Below are 22315 nucleotides of genomic sequence, written 5' to 3' on the forward strand. Positions count from 1 at the left end.
AAATAAAAAAGAAAATAAAGAAAGAAAGAAAGAAAGAAAGAAAGAAAGAAATAAAAAGAAAGAACCTGACTTTCTTACTGGTATTCTTTTCTTTTTGTCGCATAATAAAAATGTCTTTTCTTTTTTTTTTTTTGTAACCGTGAATACTTTTTATTATTATTTAAAGAATAAAAATAGAATGTCTTGTTAATGTTGAAGTATTTGAAAAAGAAGTCTGTTCGATCGATGAAGTTAAAGAATCTTCTGCTAGTTTCTACTATTTGTATTCTCTCTTTCTATCTCTCTCTCTCTCTCTCTATCTATCTATCTCTATCTCTCTTTCTCTCTTTTATAGTTGTCTCTGTAAAGTTGAAGTAACAAGAGAAACTGTTTTATTCTCGTTGTACGAAACGATCGAAGTTTTTCTTCGCTTAATTAATTCCCACTTGATTTCACGAACACGTTTATCTGTTAGAAAATACAATGATCCAGTTTGTCTCTCAGTTTGATTGTTCGTCGTTGACCAAACAGAACTGAAAGAAGACGAAAAGAGAATAAAGATAAAGAAAAGCAATGAACGATAGTTCGATAAGACAGGAGATAAGAGAGAAAGAAGAGAAAACTAGATTATATATTATATATATATATATAAAGTTTTCTTTCTTTATTATTGCTTAAAAGGATTATAGTCTTCTTGGGAAATCACTCTACGAATTTTTATTCCTGCTCTTTTCGAAAATTTTATATTAATATATACGTAAACATATTTATTATGTGTGTGTGTCTATATATATATATATATATATATATATATATATATATGTATGTATGTATGTATATAATAAAAATTTGATCTCTTGTTTATGAAAAAATGTTTCTGTTTCAAATTTCATTTCTCGGGAATACTATATACGAGAATATATAATTTTTGCTTTTGAAAACGTATCTCCTATCGAACTTTTCTTATTGCAATAAAAAAAAAGGACATTATCCACGAGACTTTCTCATTTTTAATTTCAGGAAAGAAAGACGGAAATTCACATTGGCAATAAATCAATTCTCGGAGACTCAATGATCGTTACAATTGCTATGCTTTGCACTTTGAGTTCGGTTTTGATAATACTCATACCTACGACATTATACTAGTAAGTTTATTGTTTAAAGAAAATATTTCTTTGATATAATGTGAAAAAAAGTTAAAGATATCAATAATGGTTTATCAATAACAAATACTTGATTTATACTTTATCGATAAAGAGAAAGATTAGTCTTTAATACGACATTGATATACACGCATGATTGTACAAATGTTTTTCGTTTGAATTCTTACATTAAAATGCAATTTCTTTTTCTTCTTTATTCTTTAATTAATAAACATTCCAACGAAACGAAACGTAAGATAAAATGAAATCTTTTATTTAATTGAGCTCTTTTGCTATACTCCTTTACTAATATTTTCTTTTTATTAATTGAAAATTCCTTTATATTACTTTTACTTGTATATTGCGTTAATATATATATATATATATATATATATATATATATATATATATATCTATATATATTTAATAGAAAAATTGTTCTACATTCATTGCAGTAAATATTGTGCGAAAAAAAGCAACACAGAGATGCATTCCAATGGAATTCATTAAATCTAGAAAGAAGCCAGCTACACTATTGTACACAACCATTTGAAAGGACCTTTTTATTGCGAGGAAAAAAAGGAACAAATAAAATTAAAAAAAAAATAAATAAATAAATAAATAGAAATAAAAAAGAAAAAAGAAAGGAAGGAGCAGAAAATTAACGTTTCGATCGTAACGCATGCGCGTGGAAGAGGAAAACGAGGGAGTTTTGGCGACGACGCGAACTCGTAAGCTCGATAAATCGACGAGAATTAATCGTATCGCGTCGACGCGGACAAATACGAATTCGATAATTAATCCGTTGATCGGTTTTATGACTCCCCGTTGAACGACACTTCTCTGCTGCTCGAACCGATCGTTCGTTTTCTCTCTATCCTACCCTCTTGTTTTAACTTCGGCCATTTGGCAACGAACGCTGATAATGGTAAAGCGAGCGAACCGTACCAACGATTTCATTGAACGATCCCGATTATTTTGGATGAAATGCTGTATAACGGGCCGAATAACAATAAGCCGAAACGTGCGACTCTAGTTCCATCGAATCCGCAAAACGACAAACTCTCTACTGTTATGTCGACGTTAATTTAGAGATGCTTCTAATTACGACTATTATTTTGGTATTGGTCAAATTTCCATTGAGAACGATACAAAATATAGGGTAAAGTAGAATTTGTTTGTTGTAGTATTTATTGGTCAAATTTCCATTGGAATGATACAAAATATATGGGGAATGTTAAACTTGTTATTAGTCTGACCGATATCTGAATGTAATAAATGTTTGATATTTTGTATCTAAATAAATGTATCGGCGTTAATTTATAAATGTTTCTAATACTATTGTTATTTTAACAATCATCAAATTATCATTGCAATGATAGAAAATATAGGATAAAGTAAAATTTGTTGTTATGATATTGGTTAACTTTTCATCGAATATCATAGAAGATATAGGACAATGTTAAATTTCTTATTAGGTTGATCGATATCTAAATGTAATAAATGTTCAATATTTTAGATATCGATAAATAAGTCAACGTTAATTTAAGAATGCTTCTAATACTATTATTATCTCAACGGTGATCAAATACCCATTGAAATGATACAAAATATAGGGCAACGTTAAATTTCTTATTAGGTTGATCGATATGGGAATGTAGTAAATGTTTGATTGTTCATATCGAAATAAATTCGTGAAAGTTAATTTAAAGATATTCCTAATTACGACTATTATTTCAGTATTGATCAAACTTCCATTGGTATTATACAAAATATAGAATGAAGTATAATTTATTGTTATAGTATTTATCGGTCAAATTCCCATCGGAACGATAGAAAATATAGAGCAATGTTAAAGTTCTTATTAGGTTGATCTGGATATCTGAATGTAATAAATGTTCGATATATTATATCTAAATAAATATGTCGACGTTAATTCAGGGGATCCTTCTAAAACGATTATTAATTTAAAGGTTAACAAATTCCCATTGGAATGATAGAAAAATATAGGGCAATGTTAAATTTCTTATTTGATTGATCGATATGGGAATGTAATAAACGTTTCATATTTTATATCTAAATAAATATATCGACATTTATTTGGAGATGCTTCTAATACGATTGAAGAAATATTACGTATATGAAAATTCACGTCTAAAAAAAAAAATTATACAACAAATATAAAACGTTGAATTACTTTAACATATTCTACACTGTTACAAAGAATAACGAATAGTCGAATCATTGTAGTTAATTCATTAAAAACGAATAGAAAAAATAATTCGTTCTATTTTTGTCTCTTGCTGTAATCTCCGCAGTAAAATATAATTAACTGAAATGTAAAATTTTTTTCTCCGCGATAACATTAACGTGATTTTTTAATTAAACAACTTTTTTTATAACTGAAAGAGCATAGTAGTTTGTGTTTATGTGTGATTAAACTTTAACCTTAAAATATCAAGGATAATATCGTCGAGTAACCTTTGTTTAGTTAGTGTAAACAAAGTCTATGTAGATAGTCCAGACGTATATGAAATACGAAAGTCGAATGTTATCATCTCATTGTTTATCTCTGTCACGTATCACGCGTCACGTGTTTTCCCGCGAGTATTCGAAATTATACTTTATCAATCACGTTACATAAGCTAAACAAACTATAATCATAGAATATTAATACTACTACATCGTGCCCCGTAAAATTTCAATTTTATCGATTTTTCTCGATCCCTTTTCTCAATTTTTATTCGCGAAACGATCTAAAAGTTTATACGATTAACGAGTACGATATACTTTTTTTTTGTCTTTAACGTCAAACACAGAAACAACGATAACGAAGAGATAGTTACAGTTTATGTGAGTATATTACGATGAAATACGCATTTAATGTTTATCGACTCAACGAAACACGGAAATGACGAGATTGTATATAAAATGAGCGAATGAATTACGTATTCAAATATCTAGTTTTTTTTTTTTAAACGTCAAACACAAGAACAACAATGAGAAAAAAGAGGATCGTTAACGTATATTACGTTAAAATATGTAGTTTGCTTTTATCAAAGAAAATGAATGTTAATGAAATTGTAAAAGTTTGATAGTTAAACGAATAAACTACGTACTCGAAGGAAGTCTCGTTCAATGTAGATATTTCAGTTAATTTGCGCAAGAAGGTAATACCAGATGATGTATACCTTGGTATGAAACGAACTGAAGAGCCTCAGCTTTATCAACCTTACGTATCCTCAAGTATGTAAGTAAGGGTAAGAAAGACAGAGATATAGAAGGTAGAGCTAGTAGCTCTAGCCTTACGTTTATACTGATAAATGATAATTAGACGAAAATACAGCAAGGTAAGTTCGCACGAGGGAAATGGAAATATTTCTTCGTTCTTGGAGAATTCAATAGTATGGATCGTGACAGAGAAAACGTTTAGAATTCCGTTTTCTAAGACAATGAAATTTATCATTTATTCAGTGTCACTGTTCGAGAAGGCATTTACGTTCGATTCTAACCATGGAAAATAATAAAGTTGAAGGGGTCGGATAAGAGCATGAGAGTATTTTCTACGATATATTCGTCGTGATGTTGGTACCGAAGTTCACTCCAGAACGTGCATTAAAATTTACTAAAGTCAGTGTGTCGCCTTTGGGGTTTTGGCCGGCATCGTTTAACGCTACTAAATCGGAACTTATTTTTCGCGAGATCAGATGGTGGATATCGTTTTTAATAATACTGTCGTTTATTTTTGCCGAGATATATGGGATACGTAAACATTATCAGGACTCGGTGATAGTTACCCAATCGATTTGTTTTTGTATGGGTTCCTCGCAGATTTTAATTAAAATTGTCATTTTTAAAATTCAGTCGACGAGATTCAAGGTGAATTTATCGTTCCTTTTAAAATTTCAAATGTCTTGTAGATTCTAAGGAGTAACATTCGTAAAGAAAGAATAGAAAATTGCTCGTAGATTGTTACCTTAGAGATGGAGGACTTCATCAAAAAGATGAACATCTTTGAGAGAACGATCCTGCAGAGATACGTCGACAGATGCGCCATGTTTCATCTTGCGATGACGTTTAGTTATTACACGATCTGTGTGGCCTTCATCCTGGGACCGACGATATTACCACGTCCATTTCCAACATTCGCCGAATATCCGTTCAAAGTAGAATCGCATCCCATCCACGAGATCATTTATTTTCAGCAAGCATTCGTTGGCATCCAAGCTGCCGTAGGTGTGACTATCGACTGTCAGGTTGCTTTTTTACTTTGGTACACAGGAGCTAGATTCGAAATATTAGCGATTAAATTGACTAATATCGTTAATGAGGACGAATTAAAAGCTTGCATTAAATTACATGGCGATTTACTAAGGTAATCATTACATACGTATCGAAGGTGTCATTATTAATTTTTCTTTTTTTTATCATCCATGATTTTTCGTTAAACGCAAGTCGAATAAGTAAAACATTGGTCAGAAATGTGTTAAAATCTTGTATGAAATTATATTTCGATTTATCGATATGAAATCACGCGTGCGTTAATAATCTTTCAATGTTTATCCATTGTCGAAATTACTTTGCAGATATGGAAAGAACGTTGTCAAAGCAGTACGTTTTATAATACTCACGAGTATTGGTGTTTCATCGGTATGCATAGTATTTGGGGGAGTTGAATTTCTATTCGTTGGTATTTCGTTTCGTCGAATTATCGAAACCAATTATTGTTTATTCGTTAATGCATTGTATTTAACGACAGGCAGATTCGATAACACTGAAATTACAATTTGTCTCGTTGATGACTGGATCGATCTTCGAATTGTTTTTATGCTGTCGACCAGCAGACAATCTGATGGAAATGGTAAATAATTTTCTTGATTACTATATAATAATTATTAATTTCTTAATCGTGTCGCAGAGTTCTGCTGTCGGATCAGCAGCATATCGGTCCAATTGGATCGATAAGTCTGCAAGGATGAAAAGCAGTATATATTTTTTGATACAGAGGTCTCAGAAACCTATAACTATTTCGGTCGATGGTATCTTACCTCCGTTATCCTTGCAGTATTATCTATCGGTAAGAGACTCAATCTTAAGATAACATCGAGTCTGGAATCAAAGAACGAACTTGGAGTAAAATTCAATGTTCGTTCGTTCGTTCGTTCGTTTGATAAAAGATATTTCTTTGAATCGACGAACGATATTATAGTATTCGTAATAGCACGAATAAAAATTTTCTGATATCAATGTCCATTAGTCGGTATTCTTGCGATGATAAATACACACGATATATAAATTTGCAAATAGTTAAACATAAATGACTAATAAATATCATTTTACAGTTTCTAAGTGCATCCTTCCGATACTTTACGACTCTCCGAGCATTTCTTATAGAATAACATGTAAAAAAAAAAAAAAATGATATGTTACCAGCTCTATAATGTTAACAGTATGAATATAATAAATTATTGATATCGAAATGACGTTTATATATTTACTAACGTGTTAATGTAAGTATCATATGTTGTTAGGATATGTGAAATATTTCATTTTTACTTTATGCTACCACCATTCGATAATTTCGCATCTTCGTTCTTCTGTTCTTACTCTTTCTATGAATGTTCATGTCACAATAAAACTCAAGTGGGAGAAAAAAAATTATTCCACAATAAAAACTCAAATGAAAAAAAAAAAGAGAAGAAAAGATAAGAAAAGTAAAAAAAAACGCGCGATCCACTACATTCTTCCGAAAGATACAAATTAAAACTGAAAATCAAACACTTGTTTCCCTACGTACGTAATCATTTATTCTTCCTCCATCTCTTCGCGTATACTACCACTAGAAAATTATATATAAGAAGACTTGCGCAAAGAATGAAAGGAAAGAACCGTTTTTATTCTTTACACATAATGATTCAAGGTAATTACAGACACGTAAGGAACGTATAGCGTGTAGTATTCTCATGACTAATTTATTCGTTTTTAGCTATGAAAATCGAAGAAGCGGAAGTGAATTTATAAAAAGAATTCAAAAGAAATGCGTTTACGTTAAGAATATCAAACGTATAATTATCGAGAATTTCTTCGAATCATTTGTAAAAATAATAAAGAAGAAAATATTACCTCCTTTCTCTTTAAGATTAGCACTTCGTCAAAAGTCGAACAGTTTACTATACGCGTTTAGATCGGTCACGTTGAAAAAAGGAAAAAAAAAAAAAGCGAAGAAAGAGGAGAGGAAGAAAAAAGAAAAAAGGATACAAATTATAACATCATGAAATTTACTCCGGAGGCAGCGTTAAATTTCACAAGGAAAAGCGTTGCTATAATAGTCTCTTGGCCACCACCGATAAACATTTCGAAAAAAGTATCGATCCTTTTAGACATCTACCTTATCGTGTCTTTTCTACTAAGCCAAGTATTGGTACTGACGCTGGTATATGGAATGTACATTTATAGCGATCACTTGGATATTATAATACGGTCATCATGTGTATGCATTACAGTTGTGCAAACGAATATAAAAATGTTAGTAGCTAGACTCAATCGTACGAATATGCAGGTATAATAATATTAGAAATCAATTCGTTGAACTCATTATTTTCTATTCGACGTCAATAAAATTGTTTTGATCGTTACAGCAAATAGTAATGGAAATGGAAACTGTCATTAGAGAAGCCACACCAAGCGAAAAAGCTGTACTAGAGAAATACGTGAACAGATCTGCGACACTTCATATATGCCTTACTTTTGGATTTTACTTAGCAAGTATAAATATGTTAATAGGACCATTATTTCTACCACAACCGTTTCCAGGTTTTTCCGTTTTTCCTTTCAAAACGGATACACATCCCATTTACGAAATTGCTTATTTTGCGGTATCATATCCTGGTTTACAAAGCTCTGCAGCTGCAACGGTTGATTGTCAAGTCGCATTTTTACTATGGTTCGCTGGTGCAAGATTTGAAATGTTGATAAATGAAATAAACGAAGTCCTGGACGAACATGATCTCAAAAAGTGTATAATTAAACATAATCATATCCTCGTGTAAGATTTTTCTCATTGAAATAAAAAAAAAGAAGAAGAAGAAGAAGAAGAAGATTATTCAGCAATGATATGAATAAGTATTATTCTTCTTTCTTTTCAGTTATGCAGAAAATATCGTAAACAGTGTGCGATATCTTATCTTTACTGCTGTAATTGTAACGTCCATATTAGTAGTGTTCAGTGGATTCTTATTCTTTTTTGTTAGTATTATTACTATATTTAATAATTAAATAATCATCATTATTTGAGATACTCAGAATAAGATTTCTTCGAATAGCAGGCAATATACATACGTGCATGATAAATATCTATAGGTATTCTTAATCATTTGATTGATATTGCTATTTCTTTTCAACGTAACATTTTCTGAACGATAGGTGGATTCATTCATAATCAAATTTCAATTCCTTATTCTGGATGTTGTCGCTGTTATTCAATTATATCTTAACTCTAATCCGGCTGAAAATTTAATAGAAATGGTAAAACTTTGTCAGTTTTCTTTATACAAGTAATAATTATTATTATAATAATACACATGTTATTGTTTTATTAAAACTTGTTATTCCAGAGTACCGAGATTGGATCAGCTGTTTATAATTTGAATTGGACTGATAAATCAAAAATGATATGGAGAAATATGTACATTTTGATGCAAAGATCTCAAAAGCCAGTAATACTTAGTGTCGGTGGATTTCTGCCAGCATTGTCTTTGGGTTATTACATGTCGGTACGTTCTTATTATCGTTACAATTAATAATATATCTAAAACGGATCGACACGTTTCACCATTCCTTATAAATATTTCAGTATCTATCCACGTGTTTTTCATATTTCACAACAATGAAAGCTATGATGCAGTAAAGGATTAATTAAATTTTAATTAATTCGATAATTTCTGCAAGTTCACTTATTCAAACGTAGATGCAATTGTAAGTAAACAATAAAACGTCAATAATATCAATCTACTTTTAACATTACTTTTCCAATTTGATTCGAACTTATCAAACGCGAAGAATTATTTCTCAGGAATAAGAAATAAATAAAAGTACAAATGTAGTCTATACTCTATAAAAGTTTTAGACGACAAGAGAGGAATTGTAGGTTAAGAAAAAAAAAAGAAGAAAAGAGGGGGAAAAGAAATAAGAAAAAAAGATATAAACCAAGAATGTATCTTTCTTGAAGAAATGAGAACTACCAAATGCTTTTCGACGTTTCGTGGGCTCGAAGTGGTCGTTTTGTGGTTCTTGCAAAAATTACGTACGTGCTCTCACGAGTAAATCGTTGCCGGTGAAAAACGGAAGCTAAGTTATTTCCTAAATCGTTCGTTCCTGAACATTCGAAGAATCTACGAATCGTAAAATTGCACCTCTGCGAAACTCGTAGATACGTACTCGAGCGTGTACACGCGCGTATACTGTGATACGGTGACTCGCATTTTCGTTTCTCGGATAATCCTCCTTCCTCGCACGACCTAACACTCCGACAAACTTCCAACACAAATCTCGCGCAACGGTAATCCCACTTGAGTGCCAACGTTCGGGTATTTTAGCTTCGTACGACATATTCGACTCGGCACGATCCGAGTAACGCTAAAAGCATCGATGTTCAAATTATCTTTGCTAGAGATAAATTATTCTTGCACTTTGCAGTCTTAATACCCTCATCTTCAAACTACCGAAAGGTAATAGAAAAGATTGAAGAATAAGTTTGTGAAATTAATCGTATGAATTTATTACGAGTATAAATTATTCCGACATTCTTTTTTTCGTTTTCCAATATCGATAATCTCTTCCATCTTCGAATAATCTCAAAAATATCAAGCAGTTAAAAAATGGACGAACGAATTGAATTTGATGAGCTTATTATAAGATTCTTCGATCTTAATAACTTCGATCCATCTTTTAATTATATCCGATATTAGAAAAAATTCGAGAAGAGCTCTGAGAATCGAACGTTATGAACTTTTTATACGTATTACTTTTCTATCCCGCAATCTTATTAAACTTGTCTTTAAATTATTTCAAAATTAGAAATTGTTAGAGAAGAGTTCTGTTCATTGAATTTTATGATCTTACTATCGAAATTATTCTTGCTTCTCGCGATTGTAATAACTTCATTTTTCAATTATTTCAAAAAGTGAAAAGATTGATACGAACAAGATAATGAACGTAAAGAGGACTCGGCAAAAATAGTACATGACTAATCAAGATACCTATTTTACTATCAATTGATAAAGTACATTTCTTGATTAAAGACTGATAGTAAAATAGGAACCTTGTAGATTGATGCGAAAGAAGACAACGTTCTATATCCAAACAGGAATCTTCGTTACTGACTAATAGTCAAGTAGACTAATAGTCAGCAAAATAGATTTTTTCATATTTACTGATAATACAGTATATTCCCGTTTTTGATATCCACTACTTGCGATTAATTCGATGAAAGCACAAAAACTTCGCTGACACGTAAAAATGATTAGACGAACAAAATTTCATCGACTAAATTACCAAACATCAATAATAAAATCTTCTATCAAGCTACATCTGAATTTAGGATCGTTAGGATTGATTCAAAATATAAATGGAATAAATTCAATATCAAGACTATTACTTACACATTTGAAAGATACTTATGTAAATATGAAATATTTCCGAAATCTAAAAATATCTCATTTCTATTCGAAGTCCTCGTACGTTACAGTATTCCACAATAAAAACTCGAATAAACCACTAGAAAGATATTATAGAAAATGAATGGACTCGACACCATTATTGCAAAAAGAGATACTTCAAGCTACAATCTAAAGACTTGTTTCGTTAAATATACAGTTTTTATTATACCACTATCATCGCGTTCTCCAAGTGCAAAATTACATGTAAGAAAATTTATGGGGAAAAAGTGCGGAAAGACAGGCTTATTCCCTTCGCACGCAATAATTTAAGATAACTATAGATACGTAAGAGAGCGTGTAGAGTGTAGGGAACTCCTGATTGATTTATTCCCTTCGACGGTTCGAAGTGTAGTGAAACTATAGGGAGAAGTTGAAATAGGCGTTTGTGTAATAATATCGAGCGGACTATTAGAGAGAATTTCTTCGAATCGTTTATGAAAACAGTATCGAAGAAAATGCATTATTCTACCTTCGTTTATCCCTACATTTAAATTATGATCTACGGAACAGTTCTTCATCAACGTCGAATAGTTTTCATCGAATGGTATTTGCATTCAGACCGGTCGCGTTAATAAAAAAAAAAAAAAAAGAAAAGTGAAAGAAAGAAAAAAAAAAACAAACAAATTATATCACGATGAGATTTACTCCCGAGGCTGCATTAAAGTTTACAAAGAGAAGCGTTGATTTATTAGCTTTTTGGCCACCGCCGATGAATACTTCGAAAAAAAAATTGATCATTTTGGATGTTTACCTTTGCTTGTCTTTTCTGTGTGCTCAAACGTTATTGGTGCTGTTACTGAACGGAATCTATGCTTATCGCGATAATTTCGAGATCATGATACAGTCAATATGTATAGTAATAGCTATTATACAAATGAGCATCAAAATGATGGCATGTAGAATGCAACGTTCGAGTTTGCAGGTCTAATAAAATTAAAACTTCAATTTGGTCTGCTATCTCCAATTACAACGTCGTCTACAAAATTATTTCCATCGTTTCAGTCGATAATAACGGAAATGGAAAGTATTGTTAAACTAGCCGCACCACACGAAAAAGCTGTACTACAAAAATATGTAAACAGATCTGCTCTACTACACATATTCCTCACTTTTGGATTTTATTTATCTAGCACGAATATCGTGTTGGGGCCAATATTTCTATCGCAATCGTTACCAACTTTCGCTGTTTATCCTTTCGATACGGCATCACATCCCGTTTACGAAATTGTTTATTTAACACAAGCAATTACTGGTATACAAGCTTCTACAGGTGCAACGATTGATTGTCAAGTCGCACTTTTACTATGGTTCGCTGGTGCAAGATTTGAAATGTTGGAAATTGAAATAGCCAATAGCGTGGACGAGTATGATCTTAATCGATGTATAGAGAAACATCGTCAGATACTGAGGTAATATTTTTCTCATTAGAATAAGAAAACAAAATTTATTCAACAAAAACATGAACATGCGTTGTTCTTATTTCTTTTTAGTTATGCAGAAAAAGTAGTAAAAACTGTACGTTTTGTGATCCTTGCCACTGTTGGTATTACGACCATATTAATAGTATTCAGTGGACTCTTACTCTTATTTGTCAGTATTATTACTATAATAATTAAATAATCGTTATTATCCAAAATATTCGGAATAAGATTTCCTTCGAATAGTAGACAATATATATATATATACGTACATGAAGAATATCTATACATGTTCTTAATCATTTCTTTAATATTGCAATTATTATTTTATTAATTTCTTTTTTAATCATTTTTTTTTAACTACAGTCAGATTCAATTACGGTCAAATTCCAATTCCTCGTTTTGGATATTGTCGCCATTATTCAATTATTCCTGAACTCATATCCGGCAGAAAATTTAATAGAAATGGTAAAACTTTTTCTTTTCATTTAGATAATACAAATAATGATAATTATACTACATGTAGAATGTATTATTTTATTAAAACTTGTCGTTGCAGAGTTCTGCGATTGGGATGGCAGCTTATGATTTGAATTGGATTGATAAATCACGAAAAATATGCAAAAATTTATACATTCTAATCCAGAGATCTCAAAAGCCAGTGACAGTCAGTATCGCTGGATTTATCCCTGAATTATCTTTAACTTATTACATGTCGGTAGGTTCATTTCTATTACGATTATCGATTCTTCTCATGCACGTCGATTCGTTTCGTACTAAATACTGAAATACGTATATTTCAGTTTCTATCCTCGTCATTTTCGTACTTCACAACGTTAAGAGCTGCAGTTAATTAAATAACTAATCTTTTATATTTGTATAAAGAAGGAAAAAAATTTCTGTGAAGAGGAAGAGTTAAGAAAACGGAAAGAAGGATATAAATACCGATGCAAATCAATGAACGATAAATAAGTAGTCTAGAAAAATCTTTTAGACTTACTCGTTCTCTCACGAAAATGTACGAAAAGAAAAAAGGAAAATTTTATTTTTATCTACGTATGATGGAGTACGCGACTATAAGTGCAAAATATATGAAAACGCTATCTGTACGATTCAACGGACTCTAATGAGGACTATAACTTTAAAGCAACAGACTATATAAAAAAAAAATTAAGATAAATTATACATGACTATTCTACAGGAAATATCTATTTGAAATTAATTCTACGAAAGCACAGAAACTTCACGGACACGCAAAAATGATGATTTTCACACATATAGATTAATAATTATACGCTAAGACGTAGAAGTCATACATAACTTGTTTAATGACTTATTTAATCGCTTCCCACCCACGAAATTACTTATTTTCAGCAACTGTTTGTTGGCGTCTATAAAACTTATATCTAAAAAGATATAGATAATATCATGGACTGTTAGATTCCGTTTTCACTTCGATTAACGAAAGATGCGGAAGAAATTTTATCGATTAAATTATCTAACGTCAGTAATGAACGTTTGTTTAAATCTTGCATTAATATTCATATTAATATAATACAATATATCAATATAATATGCATCTCGATTTTATTTTACATATTTGCTACAAACTTTAATTGGTAATTAGGATCCAAGATGTTAAGAGTACAAATTGAATAATTTCGATATCAAGACTATTACTTACATATTTACAACGTACTTATGTAAACATGAAATATTTCCAGAATCTAAGTAATATCTCATTTCTATTTGAACTCCTCGTATGTTACAGTATTCCACAGTAAAAACTCGAATGAGCCACTAGAAAGATATTACAGAAAAGAATGGACTCGACATGATTATTGCAAAAAGAGATACTTCAAGCTACAATCTAAACGCTTGTTTCGCTAAATGTACAGTTTTTATTATGCCTCTATCATCGCATTCTTCAACTGCAAAATTACATGTAAGCAAAATTATGGGAAAAAGTGCGGAAAGACTCGCTTATTCCCTTCGCACGCAATAATTTAAGATAACTACAGATACGTAAAAGAGTATGTAGCATGTAGGGAACTCCTGATTGATTTATTCCCTTCGACGATCCGAAATAGCGAAACTACATTATAGGTAGAAGTTGAAGTAAGGGTTTGTGCAAGAATATCGAGCGGATAATTAGAGAGAATTTCTTCGAATTCTTTTGTAAAAATAATACCGAACGAAACGTTTTATTCTATATTCCTTCATGCCTAAATTAAAATTATAGTCTATAGACCAGTTCTTCTTCAAAGTAGAATAGTTGCTTGTTCGCGTTCAGATCGGTCACGTTAAGAAAAAAGAAGAAAAGAGAAAAGAAGAACAAAGGTATTACATTATCATGAAGTTCACTCCCGGATCAGCATTAAAGTTTACGAAAAGAAGCGTCGCTTTATTGGTCGCTTGGCCACCATCGATGACCGCTTCGAAAAAAAAATTATTCTTTCTCGATGTCTACTTTTGTGCGTCTTTTCTATGTGCTCAAATGATGTTACTGATGTTGCTGAATGGAATGTACATTCATCACGATAATTTCGAGATCATGATACAGTCAACGTGTATAGCAATCGCTATCATACAAATGAGTACGAAAATGATAGCATGTAGAATGCAACGTTCGAGTTTGCAGGTCTAATAAAATTAAAACTTCAATTTGGTCTGCTATCTACAATTAGAACGTCGTCTACAAAATTATATCGATCCTTTCAGTCGATAGTAACAGAAATGGAAAGTATTGTTAAACTAGCCGCACCACACGACAAAGCTATACTAGAAAAATATGTGAAAAGATGTGCTATATTACACATATTCCTTACTTTTGGATTTTATTTAGCCGGTATGAACATCGTGTTGGGACCAATATTTCTATCGCAATCGTTACCAACTTTCGCTGTTTATCCTTTCGACACGGAATCACATCCCATTTACGAAATTGTTTATATTCAACAAGCGTTTACATGTATACAAGCTTCTACAGGTGCAACGATTGATTGCCAAGTCGCACTTTTACTATGGTTCGCTGGTGCAAGATTTGAAATGTTGGAAATTGAAATAGCCAATAGCGTGGACGAGTATGATCTTAATCGATGTATAGAGAAACATCGTCAGATACTGAGGTAATATTTTTCTCATTAGAATAAGAAAATTTATTCAAGAAAAACATGAGCAGGCGTTATTTTTATTTTTTTTTTTTAGTTATGCAGAAAAGATAGTGAAAACTGTACGTTTTGTGATCCTTGCCACTGTTGGTATTACGACCATATTAATAGTATTCAGTGGACTCTTACTCTTATTTGTTAGTATTATTACTATAATAATTAAATAATCGTTATTATTCAAAATATTCGGAATAAGATTTTCTTCGAATAGTAGACAATATATATATATATATATATATATATATATATATATATACGTACATGAAGAATATCTATACATGTTCTTAATCATTTTTTTAATATTGCAATTATTATTTTATTAATTTCTTTTTTAATCATTTTTTTTTTTTTTAACTACAGTCAGATTCAATTACGGTCAAATTCCAATTCCTCGTTTTGGATATTGTCGCCATTATTCAATTATTCCTGAACTCATATCCGGCAGAAAATTTAATAGAAATGGTAAAACTTTCTCTTTTCATTTAGATAATACAAATAATGATAATTATACTACATGTAGAATGTATTATTTTATTAAAAATTATCGTTGCAGAGTACTGCGATTGGACTGGCAGCTTATGATTTGAATTGGTTTGATAAATCACGAAAAATGTGCAAAAATTTATACATTCTAATTCAAAGATCTCAAAAGCCAGTAACAATCAGTATCGCTGGATTTATCCCTGAATTATCTTTAACTTATTACATGTCGGTAAGTTCATTTCTAATACGATTATCGATTTTTCTCATGCACGTCGATTCGTTTCGTACTAAATACTGAAATACGTATATTTCAGTTCCTATCATCGTCATTTTCGTACTTCACAACGTTAAGAGCAGCAGTTAACTAAAACAATTATTTAATCTTTTATATATTTATGAAGAAGCTTGTGTGAATAAGAGCTAAGAAAAAGTAAAGGAGGATAAAAATATCGAGTATCGATGTAAACCAATGAACGATAAATAAGAAGTCTAGAAAAATCTTTTGGACTTGTTCTCTCACGAAAATGTACGAAAAGAAAGAAGAAAATTTTATTTTCGACTGTAAGTGCAAAACGTATGAAAACACTATCTGTACCATTCAATAGACTCTAATGAGGACTATAAATTTAAAACAACAGAGTATATAAAAAAAAACAATTAACAAATTAAAATTATTAAGATAGATTATACATATGACTACTCTACAGGAAATATCTATTTGAAATTAATTCTACGAAAGCACAGAAACTTCACGGACACGCAAAAATGATGGCTTTACACACATAGTGATTAATAATTATACGCTAAGACGTAGAAGTCATACATAACTTGTTTGATGACTTATTTAATCGCTTCCCACGCACGAAATTACTTATTTTCAGCAACTGTTTGTTGGCGTCTATAAAACTTATATCTAAAAAGATATAGATAATATCATGGACTGTTAGATTCCGTTTTCACTTCGATTAACGAAAGATACGGAAGAAATTTTATCGATTAAATTACCTAACGTCAGTAATGAACGTTTGTTTAAATCTTGCATTAATATTCATATTAATATAATACAATATATCAATATAATATGCATCTCGATTTTATTTTACATATTTGCTACAAACTTTAATTGCTAATTAGGATCCAAGATGTTAAGAGTACAAATTGAATAATTTCGATATCAAGACTATTACCTACATAGTTACAACGTACTTATGTAAACATGAAATATTTCCAAAATCTAAGAATATCTCATTTCTATTTGAACTCTTCGTACGTTACAGTATTCCACAGTAAAAACTCGAATGAATCACATAAAAAAGATATTACAGAAAATCATTAGACTCGACTTCATTATTGCGAGAACAGAAAATTAAAGGTACGATATTCTACTACAGTCTAATCGCGTTTCACTAGATAAACAATTATTTATTCTTCCTCTATCGTCGTTCTACAACTACGAAATTATCTGTGAGGAAACATATAGGAAGAAAATGCGGAAAGGATCGCTTATCTACTTCACACACAATAATTTAAGATAATTATACACGTAGCGTATGGAGAACTTCTGATTGATTTATTCCCTTCGACGATCGGAAGTGTAGCAAAACTACATTGGAAGGAGAAATAGAAATAATATCGAGCGGACTATTACAGAGAATTTCCTCGAATCGTTTATGAAAACAGTATCGAAGAAAATGTATTATTCTACCTTCGTTTATCCCTACATTTAAATTATGATCTACGGAACAGTTCTTCATCAACGTCGAATAGCTTTCATCGAATGGTATTTGCATTCAGACCGGTCGCGTTAATAAAAAAAAAAAAAAGAAAAGTGAAAGAAAGAAAAAAAAAACAAACAAATTATATCACGATGAGATTTACTCCCGAGGCTGCATTAAAGTTTACAAAGAGAAGCGTTGATTTATTAGCTTTTTGGCCACCGCCGATGAATACTTCGAAAAAAAAATTGATCATTTTGGATGTTTACCTTTGCTTGTCTTTTCTGTGTGCTCAAACGTTATTGGTGCTGTTACTGAACGGAATCTATGCTTATCGCGATAATTTCGAGATCATGATACAGTCAATATGTATAGTAATAGCTATTATACAAATGAGCATCAAAATGATGGCATGTAGAATGCAACGTTCGAGTTTGCAGGTCTAATAAAATTAAAACTTCAATTTGGTCTGCTATCTCCAATTACAACGTCGTCTACAAAATTATTTCCATCGTTTCAGTCGATAATAACGGAAATGGAAAGTATTGTTAAACTAGCCGCACCACACGAAAAAGCTGTACTACAAAAATATGTAAACAGATCTGCTCTACTACACATATTCCTCACTTTTGGATTTTATTTATCTAGCACGAATATCGTGTTGGGGCCAATATTTCTATCGCAATCGTTACCAACTTTCGCTGTTTATCCTTTCGATACGGCATCACATCCCGTTTACGAAATTGTTTATTTAACACAAGCAATTACTGGTATACAAGCTTCTACAGGTGCAACGATTGATTGCCAAGTCGCACTTTTACTATGGTTCGCTGGTGCAAGATTTGAAATGTTGGAAATTGAAATAGCCAATAGCGTGGACGAGTATGATCTTAATCGATGTATAGAGAAACATCGTCAGATACTGAGGTAATATTTTTCTCATTAGAATAAGAAAACAAAATTTATTCAACAAAAACATGAACATGCGTTGTTCTTATTTCTTTTTAGTTATGCAGAAAAAGTAGTAAAAACTGTACGTTTTGTGATCCTTGCCACTGTTGGTATTACAACCATATTAATAATATTCAGTGAAATAAATTATATTTACAGTTTACTTTAGTATCTTAATAACTCAAGATCGGACAAAATATTTTAATACTTTTATTATAAGAATTTATCGTATGAATTATTCTAACATTTTTTCTCAATTTTAACATTTAAATGTTGAAATTATCTCGGAAATAGAATTACGTTCTTTAAGCATATTGGATAATTTATTTTGACTTTCGAACAGTTTCATCTTTTAATTCTCACGGTATTAAAAAAGAGAAGGGCTCTTAAAATGAAATCCTATCATTTTATTGTATTAATTATTCTACCTTCTTGCAATTGCAATAGCTTCATCTTTGAATTATCGCAAAAACGAAAAAGATTCAAAGAAAAAGAAAAGGAAAAAAAAAAAAAAAGATTTATGAATCGAATTTCACAAAATTATTCACGTACTTACATTCGATTCGAGGCTCGCTTGAGAACACATTTCTTTAGAAAACAAGACCCCTTCGATTGAACGTCTGCTTTCGATGAAAGGAAAAAAAGAAGTTAACTGGTTTATCGTGTACGCTAACGTAGAAGAATTCACAATTCATTCCTTAATAGTGCGAAGAAAAAGGGCTAAGGAAAAAGAAAAAAGAAATGAAAGAAAAAAGGATGGGAATATCGACTATCGATGCGAAGTAATGAACGATAATTACGAAGCTAAAGAAAAATAAAAGAAAGAAAGAAAGAAAGAAAGAAAGAAAGATAGACACAAGAAAACCCTTCATAACTTATTCATTCTCTTATGAAAAGATAAGGGGAGAATACAGAAAATAGTATCTTCGTGTGTACACGGTGGAATACGTAACCATAAGATATTAAGTAACCAAAAGATATTATTCTACGTCTACCTGTTATTATAATGCGAACAATAGATTTGTAATTGTAGGTTAAAAGGATAAAAAATATCAGAAAGAGAGAGAGAGAGAGAGAGAGAGAGAGAGAGAGAGAGATCTGCAAATGCATTTTGCACTTGACTATTCTTCGATAAGTATAATATACCTATTCGAAATTCGACGAAAGGAAAATAAACTTCACTAACACGTAGGAACGTTGGCTTTGAACATATATTACGAAGTAATTGATAGTAAATTGCCAGGTGATGAAAACACCAATATTGTCTGCATAACTTCTCTAATAATTTATTTATCCGCTCTTGTGATCCACGGACACGAACGTATATCATGAAAAAAACTTTCTTGTAACAACTCATCGGAAGTCTCTAGATTGTCATAATCGAATATCGAGGCAGTAGTTACAAATGTATTTCTTTCGTACGATCCTTTTCTTCTAATCCTATCCAAAGAATTTATTGTTGTATTTCTGTTAATAATGGTATTTAACATAACGCCGGAAACTGCTTTGAAATTTACAAAAATGAGTGTCGTCATAATGGGCTGTTGGCCGCCCCCTTTAAACGCAACAAAAAAACAACTACTCTTGCGCGACATTTATTGGTGGATGTCGTTCGTAATCGCTACGTTCTTACTTTTAGCATTAATTAATGGGATTTACGAGCATCGTCGGAATACTTTAATCACGATACAAACTACGTGCATTCTCGCGGGTGTTTGTCAAATGTGTATAAAGATGGTGATATTGAGAAAGCAACGTTGGAAATTTCAAGTAAATCAGTGTTCTTTTCTTTTTCTTTTTTTCTTTTTTTGCTTCTTATCATTTTCTCTCTTTTCCTCTTCGATAACTTCGCTTCAACGTTCGAATATTTACAATTAGTTCGATGTTGAGTTTCCATATCTTTTTTTACGTGTGTTCTTTTTCTTGATCACAGTCGATAATCCTGGAAATGGAAAATTTCGTGAAACGAGCTAACCCGTTGGAAAAAACCATATTACAAAATTACGTGAACAGGTGTGCGGTTTTTCATTTAACTACTACCATTGGCTTTTACGTGATTTGTTCAGGTCTTATTTTAGGACCGGCGATATTATCTCAACCATTTCCAACATTCGCAAAGTATCCTTTTCAAGTGGATTCGCATCCTATATACGATATAGTTTACTTTCAGCAAGCATTCGTTGGAATGTTAGCAACCGTCGGTGGTACCATTGACTGTCAAGCTGCAGTTTTACTGTGGTTCGCTTCTGCGAGATTTGAAATTTTGTGCATAGAATTAACGAGATTTATCGATTTATTCGATTTAAACTGTTGTATACGTAAACATTTGCATTTGCTCAGGTAATTAATAGTTTACTGTTATACGATTCATTTCCCTTTTTTTTTTTTTTCTTTCTTTTTTCTCTTTACGGAACTAACAACTTACTCTAATCGTATATTATCTTTTATTTTTAGATATGCGGAAGACGTTGTTATATCCGTGCGTTATATTATTTTTATAACTACTTGTATTTCGACTTTGATCATGATATTCGGTGGATTACAACTTATTTTTGTTGGTCATCTAAAATTTATCTCTATTTTATATTACCATTGACTTTCTCTTTCGTTTTAATTTGAATTATACTTTAAACAAAAATTTTTTTTCGACAACAGGCAAAATCAACAATCGTGAAAATTCAATTCGTTATTCTCGTTATTGGTTCAGCGATTCAATTATTTTTATGTTCTCGTCCAGCTGAAAATTTGTCAGGAATGGTAAATGCTATCCAAAGGGATAATCAAATATATATATATATATAAAAAATTATTCCATTATGATATTAATTATCGTATGTTTCGTAAAGAGCACAGCTATTGGATTATCGGTTTATAATTCTAATTGGATTGGACAATCTACAGAAGTATTGAAAAATATATGCATTTTGATTCAAAGATCTCAAAAACCTGTAATTGTTAGCATCAGTGGAGTTTTACCAGCGTTATCTCTAAAATATTATGCTTCGGCAAGTATATCAAAATAATAAAAGATAATACAAATATTATAATAAATAAATATATGTATATATATATATTTTTTTTATTCTGTTTACAGTTTCTATCCTCGTCATTCTCGTACTTTACAACGTTACGTGCTGCAGTCATTTAAACAATAAATCAAATATCGATCAAATAACGGTAGATCGTTTAGATTGATTGTTATTAATACAAAGATTTAATTTAAAAAATCTTATAGTCATTATTGCAAATAAAAAATCGAATTAAAATTGTAAATCGTAAGAATGTATTATGTTTTATATAAATACACGTACATATACTTATATTATTATATATTTGCGTTATATCAAGCACGTAAAGTATATCATTTTGTGTTGTACGATAATTATATATTACTATAATTATGTACCATGTGTTCTACGGGAATAAATAATAACTTAAGAGCACAAAAATGCCTATATATATAGTGTGTATATACCTCTTCTAGAGATATTTCAAGGTTATATTCTGAGTTTACGAAGATGGATATACATTGTTATTATTCCTAAAGCATACACGTGTATATATCTCCGTTTATGTTTTGTTTTTCAAACTAAACAAATACAATCAATTAATTCTATCTATTTTACACGTAAATAATAAATTATTTCTACAAAAATCAATCCATAAGTTTCCAATTCCACAAGCTTCCACAAACCTAGTACAGATTACGACAGATACCGTCGGTATAGTAGTTTTTTATTT

At 30.9% G+C, this 22315-nt stretch overlaps 5 protein-coding genes and 1 long non-coding RNA gene across 6 annotated transcripts in view; all 6 read left to right on the plus strand.

Moving 5' to 3' along the window:
- Nucleotides 1–3057, plus strand: part of LOC127071786 (uncharacterized) — a 4227-nt gene extending 1170 nt beyond the window's left edge. Inside the window, exons 2-3 of the long non-coding RNA XR_007785221.1 lie at nt 1000–1124; nt 1577–3057. This is a non-coding gene — a long non-coding RNA (uncharacterized LOC127071786). The remainder of the gene's footprint in view (nt 1–999; nt 1125–1576) is intronic.
- Nucleotides 3058–4998: 1941 nt separating this feature from the next.
- On the plus strand, nt 4999–6528 carry LOC127071909 (odorant receptor 30a-like). Its single transcript, XM_051011720.1, has 4 exons — nt 4999–5496; nt 5681–5771; nt 5881–6198; nt 6464–6528. Exons 1-4 carry the CDS (start codon nt 5105–5107, stop codon nt 6518–6520), a joined length of 858 nt encoding a protein of 285 aa, XP_050867677.1. The 5' UTR covers nt 4999–5104; the 3' UTR covers nt 6521–6528.
- Nucleotides 6529–7136: 608 nt separating this feature from the next.
- LOC127071910 (odorant receptor 13a-like) lies at nt 7137–9027 on the plus strand. Its single transcript, XM_051011722.1, has 6 exons — nt 7137–7680; nt 7760–8166; nt 8267–8366; nt 8544–8645; nt 8735–8893; nt 8974–9027. The coding sequence occupies exons 1-6, from the start codon at nt 7645–7647 to the stop codon at nt 9025–9027; spliced, it is 858 nt and encodes a 285-aa protein (XP_050867679.1). The 5' UTR covers nt 7137–7644.
- Nucleotides 9028–11278: 2251 nt separating this feature from the next.
- Nucleotides 11279–16503, plus strand: LOC127071773 (odorant receptor 13a-like). The gene is made up of 6 exons (XM_051011414.1): nt 11279–11759; nt 11840–12246; nt 15463–15562; nt 15786–15887; nt 15979–16137; nt 16223–16503. Exons 1-6 carry the CDS (start codon nt 11472–11474, stop codon nt 16274–16276), a joined length of 1110 nt encoding a protein of 369 aa, XP_050867371.1. The 5' UTR covers nt 11279–11471; the 3' UTR covers nt 16277–16503.
- A 1456-nt stretch (nt 16504–17959) lies between these two features.
- LOC127071911 (uncharacterized) lies at nt 17960–18743 on the plus strand. Its single transcript, XM_051011723.1, has 2 exons — nt 17960–18550; nt 18632–18743. The coding sequence occupies exons 1-2, from the start codon at nt 18159–18161 to the stop codon at nt 18741–18743; spliced, it is 504 nt and encodes a 167-aa protein (XP_050867680.1). The 5' UTR covers nt 17960–18158.
- Nucleotides 18744–19174: 431 nt separating this feature from the next.
- Nucleotides 19175–21806, plus strand: LOC127071912 (odorant receptor 30a-like). The gene is made up of 6 exons (XM_051011724.1): nt 19175–20344; nt 20508–20914; nt 21029–21128; nt 21230–21331; nt 21421–21579; nt 21669–21806. The coding sequence occupies exons 1-6, from the start codon at nt 20051–20053 to the stop codon at nt 21720–21722; spliced, it is 1116 nt and encodes a 371-aa protein (XP_050867681.1). The 5' UTR covers nt 19175–20050; the 3' UTR covers nt 21723–21806.
- Nucleotides 21807–22315: the final 509 nt, after the last annotated feature.

Source organism: Vespula vulgaris, chromosome 23 (genome assembly GCF_905475345.1).
Source record: "Vespula vulgaris chromosome 23, iyVesVulg1.1, whole genome shotgun sequence".
Classification (NCBI taxonomy): domain Eukaryota; kingdom Metazoa; phylum Arthropoda; class Insecta; order Hymenoptera; family Vespidae; genus Vespula; species Vespula vulgaris.

Bases quoted from the DNA above. Each gene is read 5' to 3' on its own strand.
- LOC127071909 (XM_051011720.1), top strand. From the start codon at position 5,105: ATGGAGGACTTCATCAAAAAGATGAACATCTTTGAGAGAACGATCCTG. The intron at 5,497-5,680 runs GTAATCATTACA...ATCTTTCAATGT, and splicing joins TTACATGGCGATTTACTAAG to TTATCCATTGTCGAAATTAC. The intron at 6,199-6,463 runs GTAAGAGACTCA...ATCATTTTACAG, and splicing joins CCTTGCAGTATTATCTATCG to TTTCTAAGTGCATCCTTCCG.
- LOC127071910 (XM_051011722.1), top strand. From the start codon at position 7,645: ATGTTAGTAGCTAGACTCAATCGTACGAATATGCAG. The intron at 8,367-8,543 runs GTTAGTATTATT...TCTGAACGATAG, and splicing joins GTGGATTCTTATTCTTTTTT to GTGGATTCATTCATAATCAA. The intron at 8,894-8,973 runs GTACGTTCTTAT...TAAATATTTCAG, and splicing joins CTTTGGGTTATTACATGTCG to TATCTATCCACGTGTTTTTC.
- LOC127071773 (XM_051011414.1), top strand. From the start codon at position 11,472: ATGAGATTTACTCCCGAGGCTGCATTAAAGTTTACAAAGAGAAGCGTT. The intron at 11,760-11,839 runs GTCTAATAAAAT...CCATCGTTTCAG, and splicing joins TGCAACGTTCGAGTTTGCAG to TCGATAATAACGGAAATGGA. The intron at 16,138-16,222 runs GTAAGTTCATTT...CGTATATTTCAG, and splicing joins CTTTAACTTATTACATGTCG to TTCCTATCATCGTCATTTTC.
- LOC127071911 (XM_051011723.1), top strand. From the start codon at position 18,159: ATGGAAAGTATTGTTAAACTAGCCGCACCACACGAAAAAGCTGTACTA. The intron at 18,551-18,631 runs GTAATATTTTTC...ATTTCTTTTTAG, and splicing joins AAACATCGTCAGATACTGAG to TTATGCAGAAAAAGTAGTAA.
- LOC127071912 (XM_051011724.1), top strand. From the start codon at position 20,051: ATGGTATTTAACATAACGCCGGAAACTGCTTTGAAATTTACAAAAATG. The intron at 21,332-21,420 runs GTAAATGCTATC...TGTTTCGTAAAG, and splicing joins CTGAAAATTTGTCAGGAATG to AGCACAGCTATTGGATTATC. The intron at 21,580-21,668 runs GCAAGTATATCA...TTCTGTTTACAG, and splicing joins CTCTAAAATATTATGCTTCG to TTTCTATCCTCGTCATTCTC.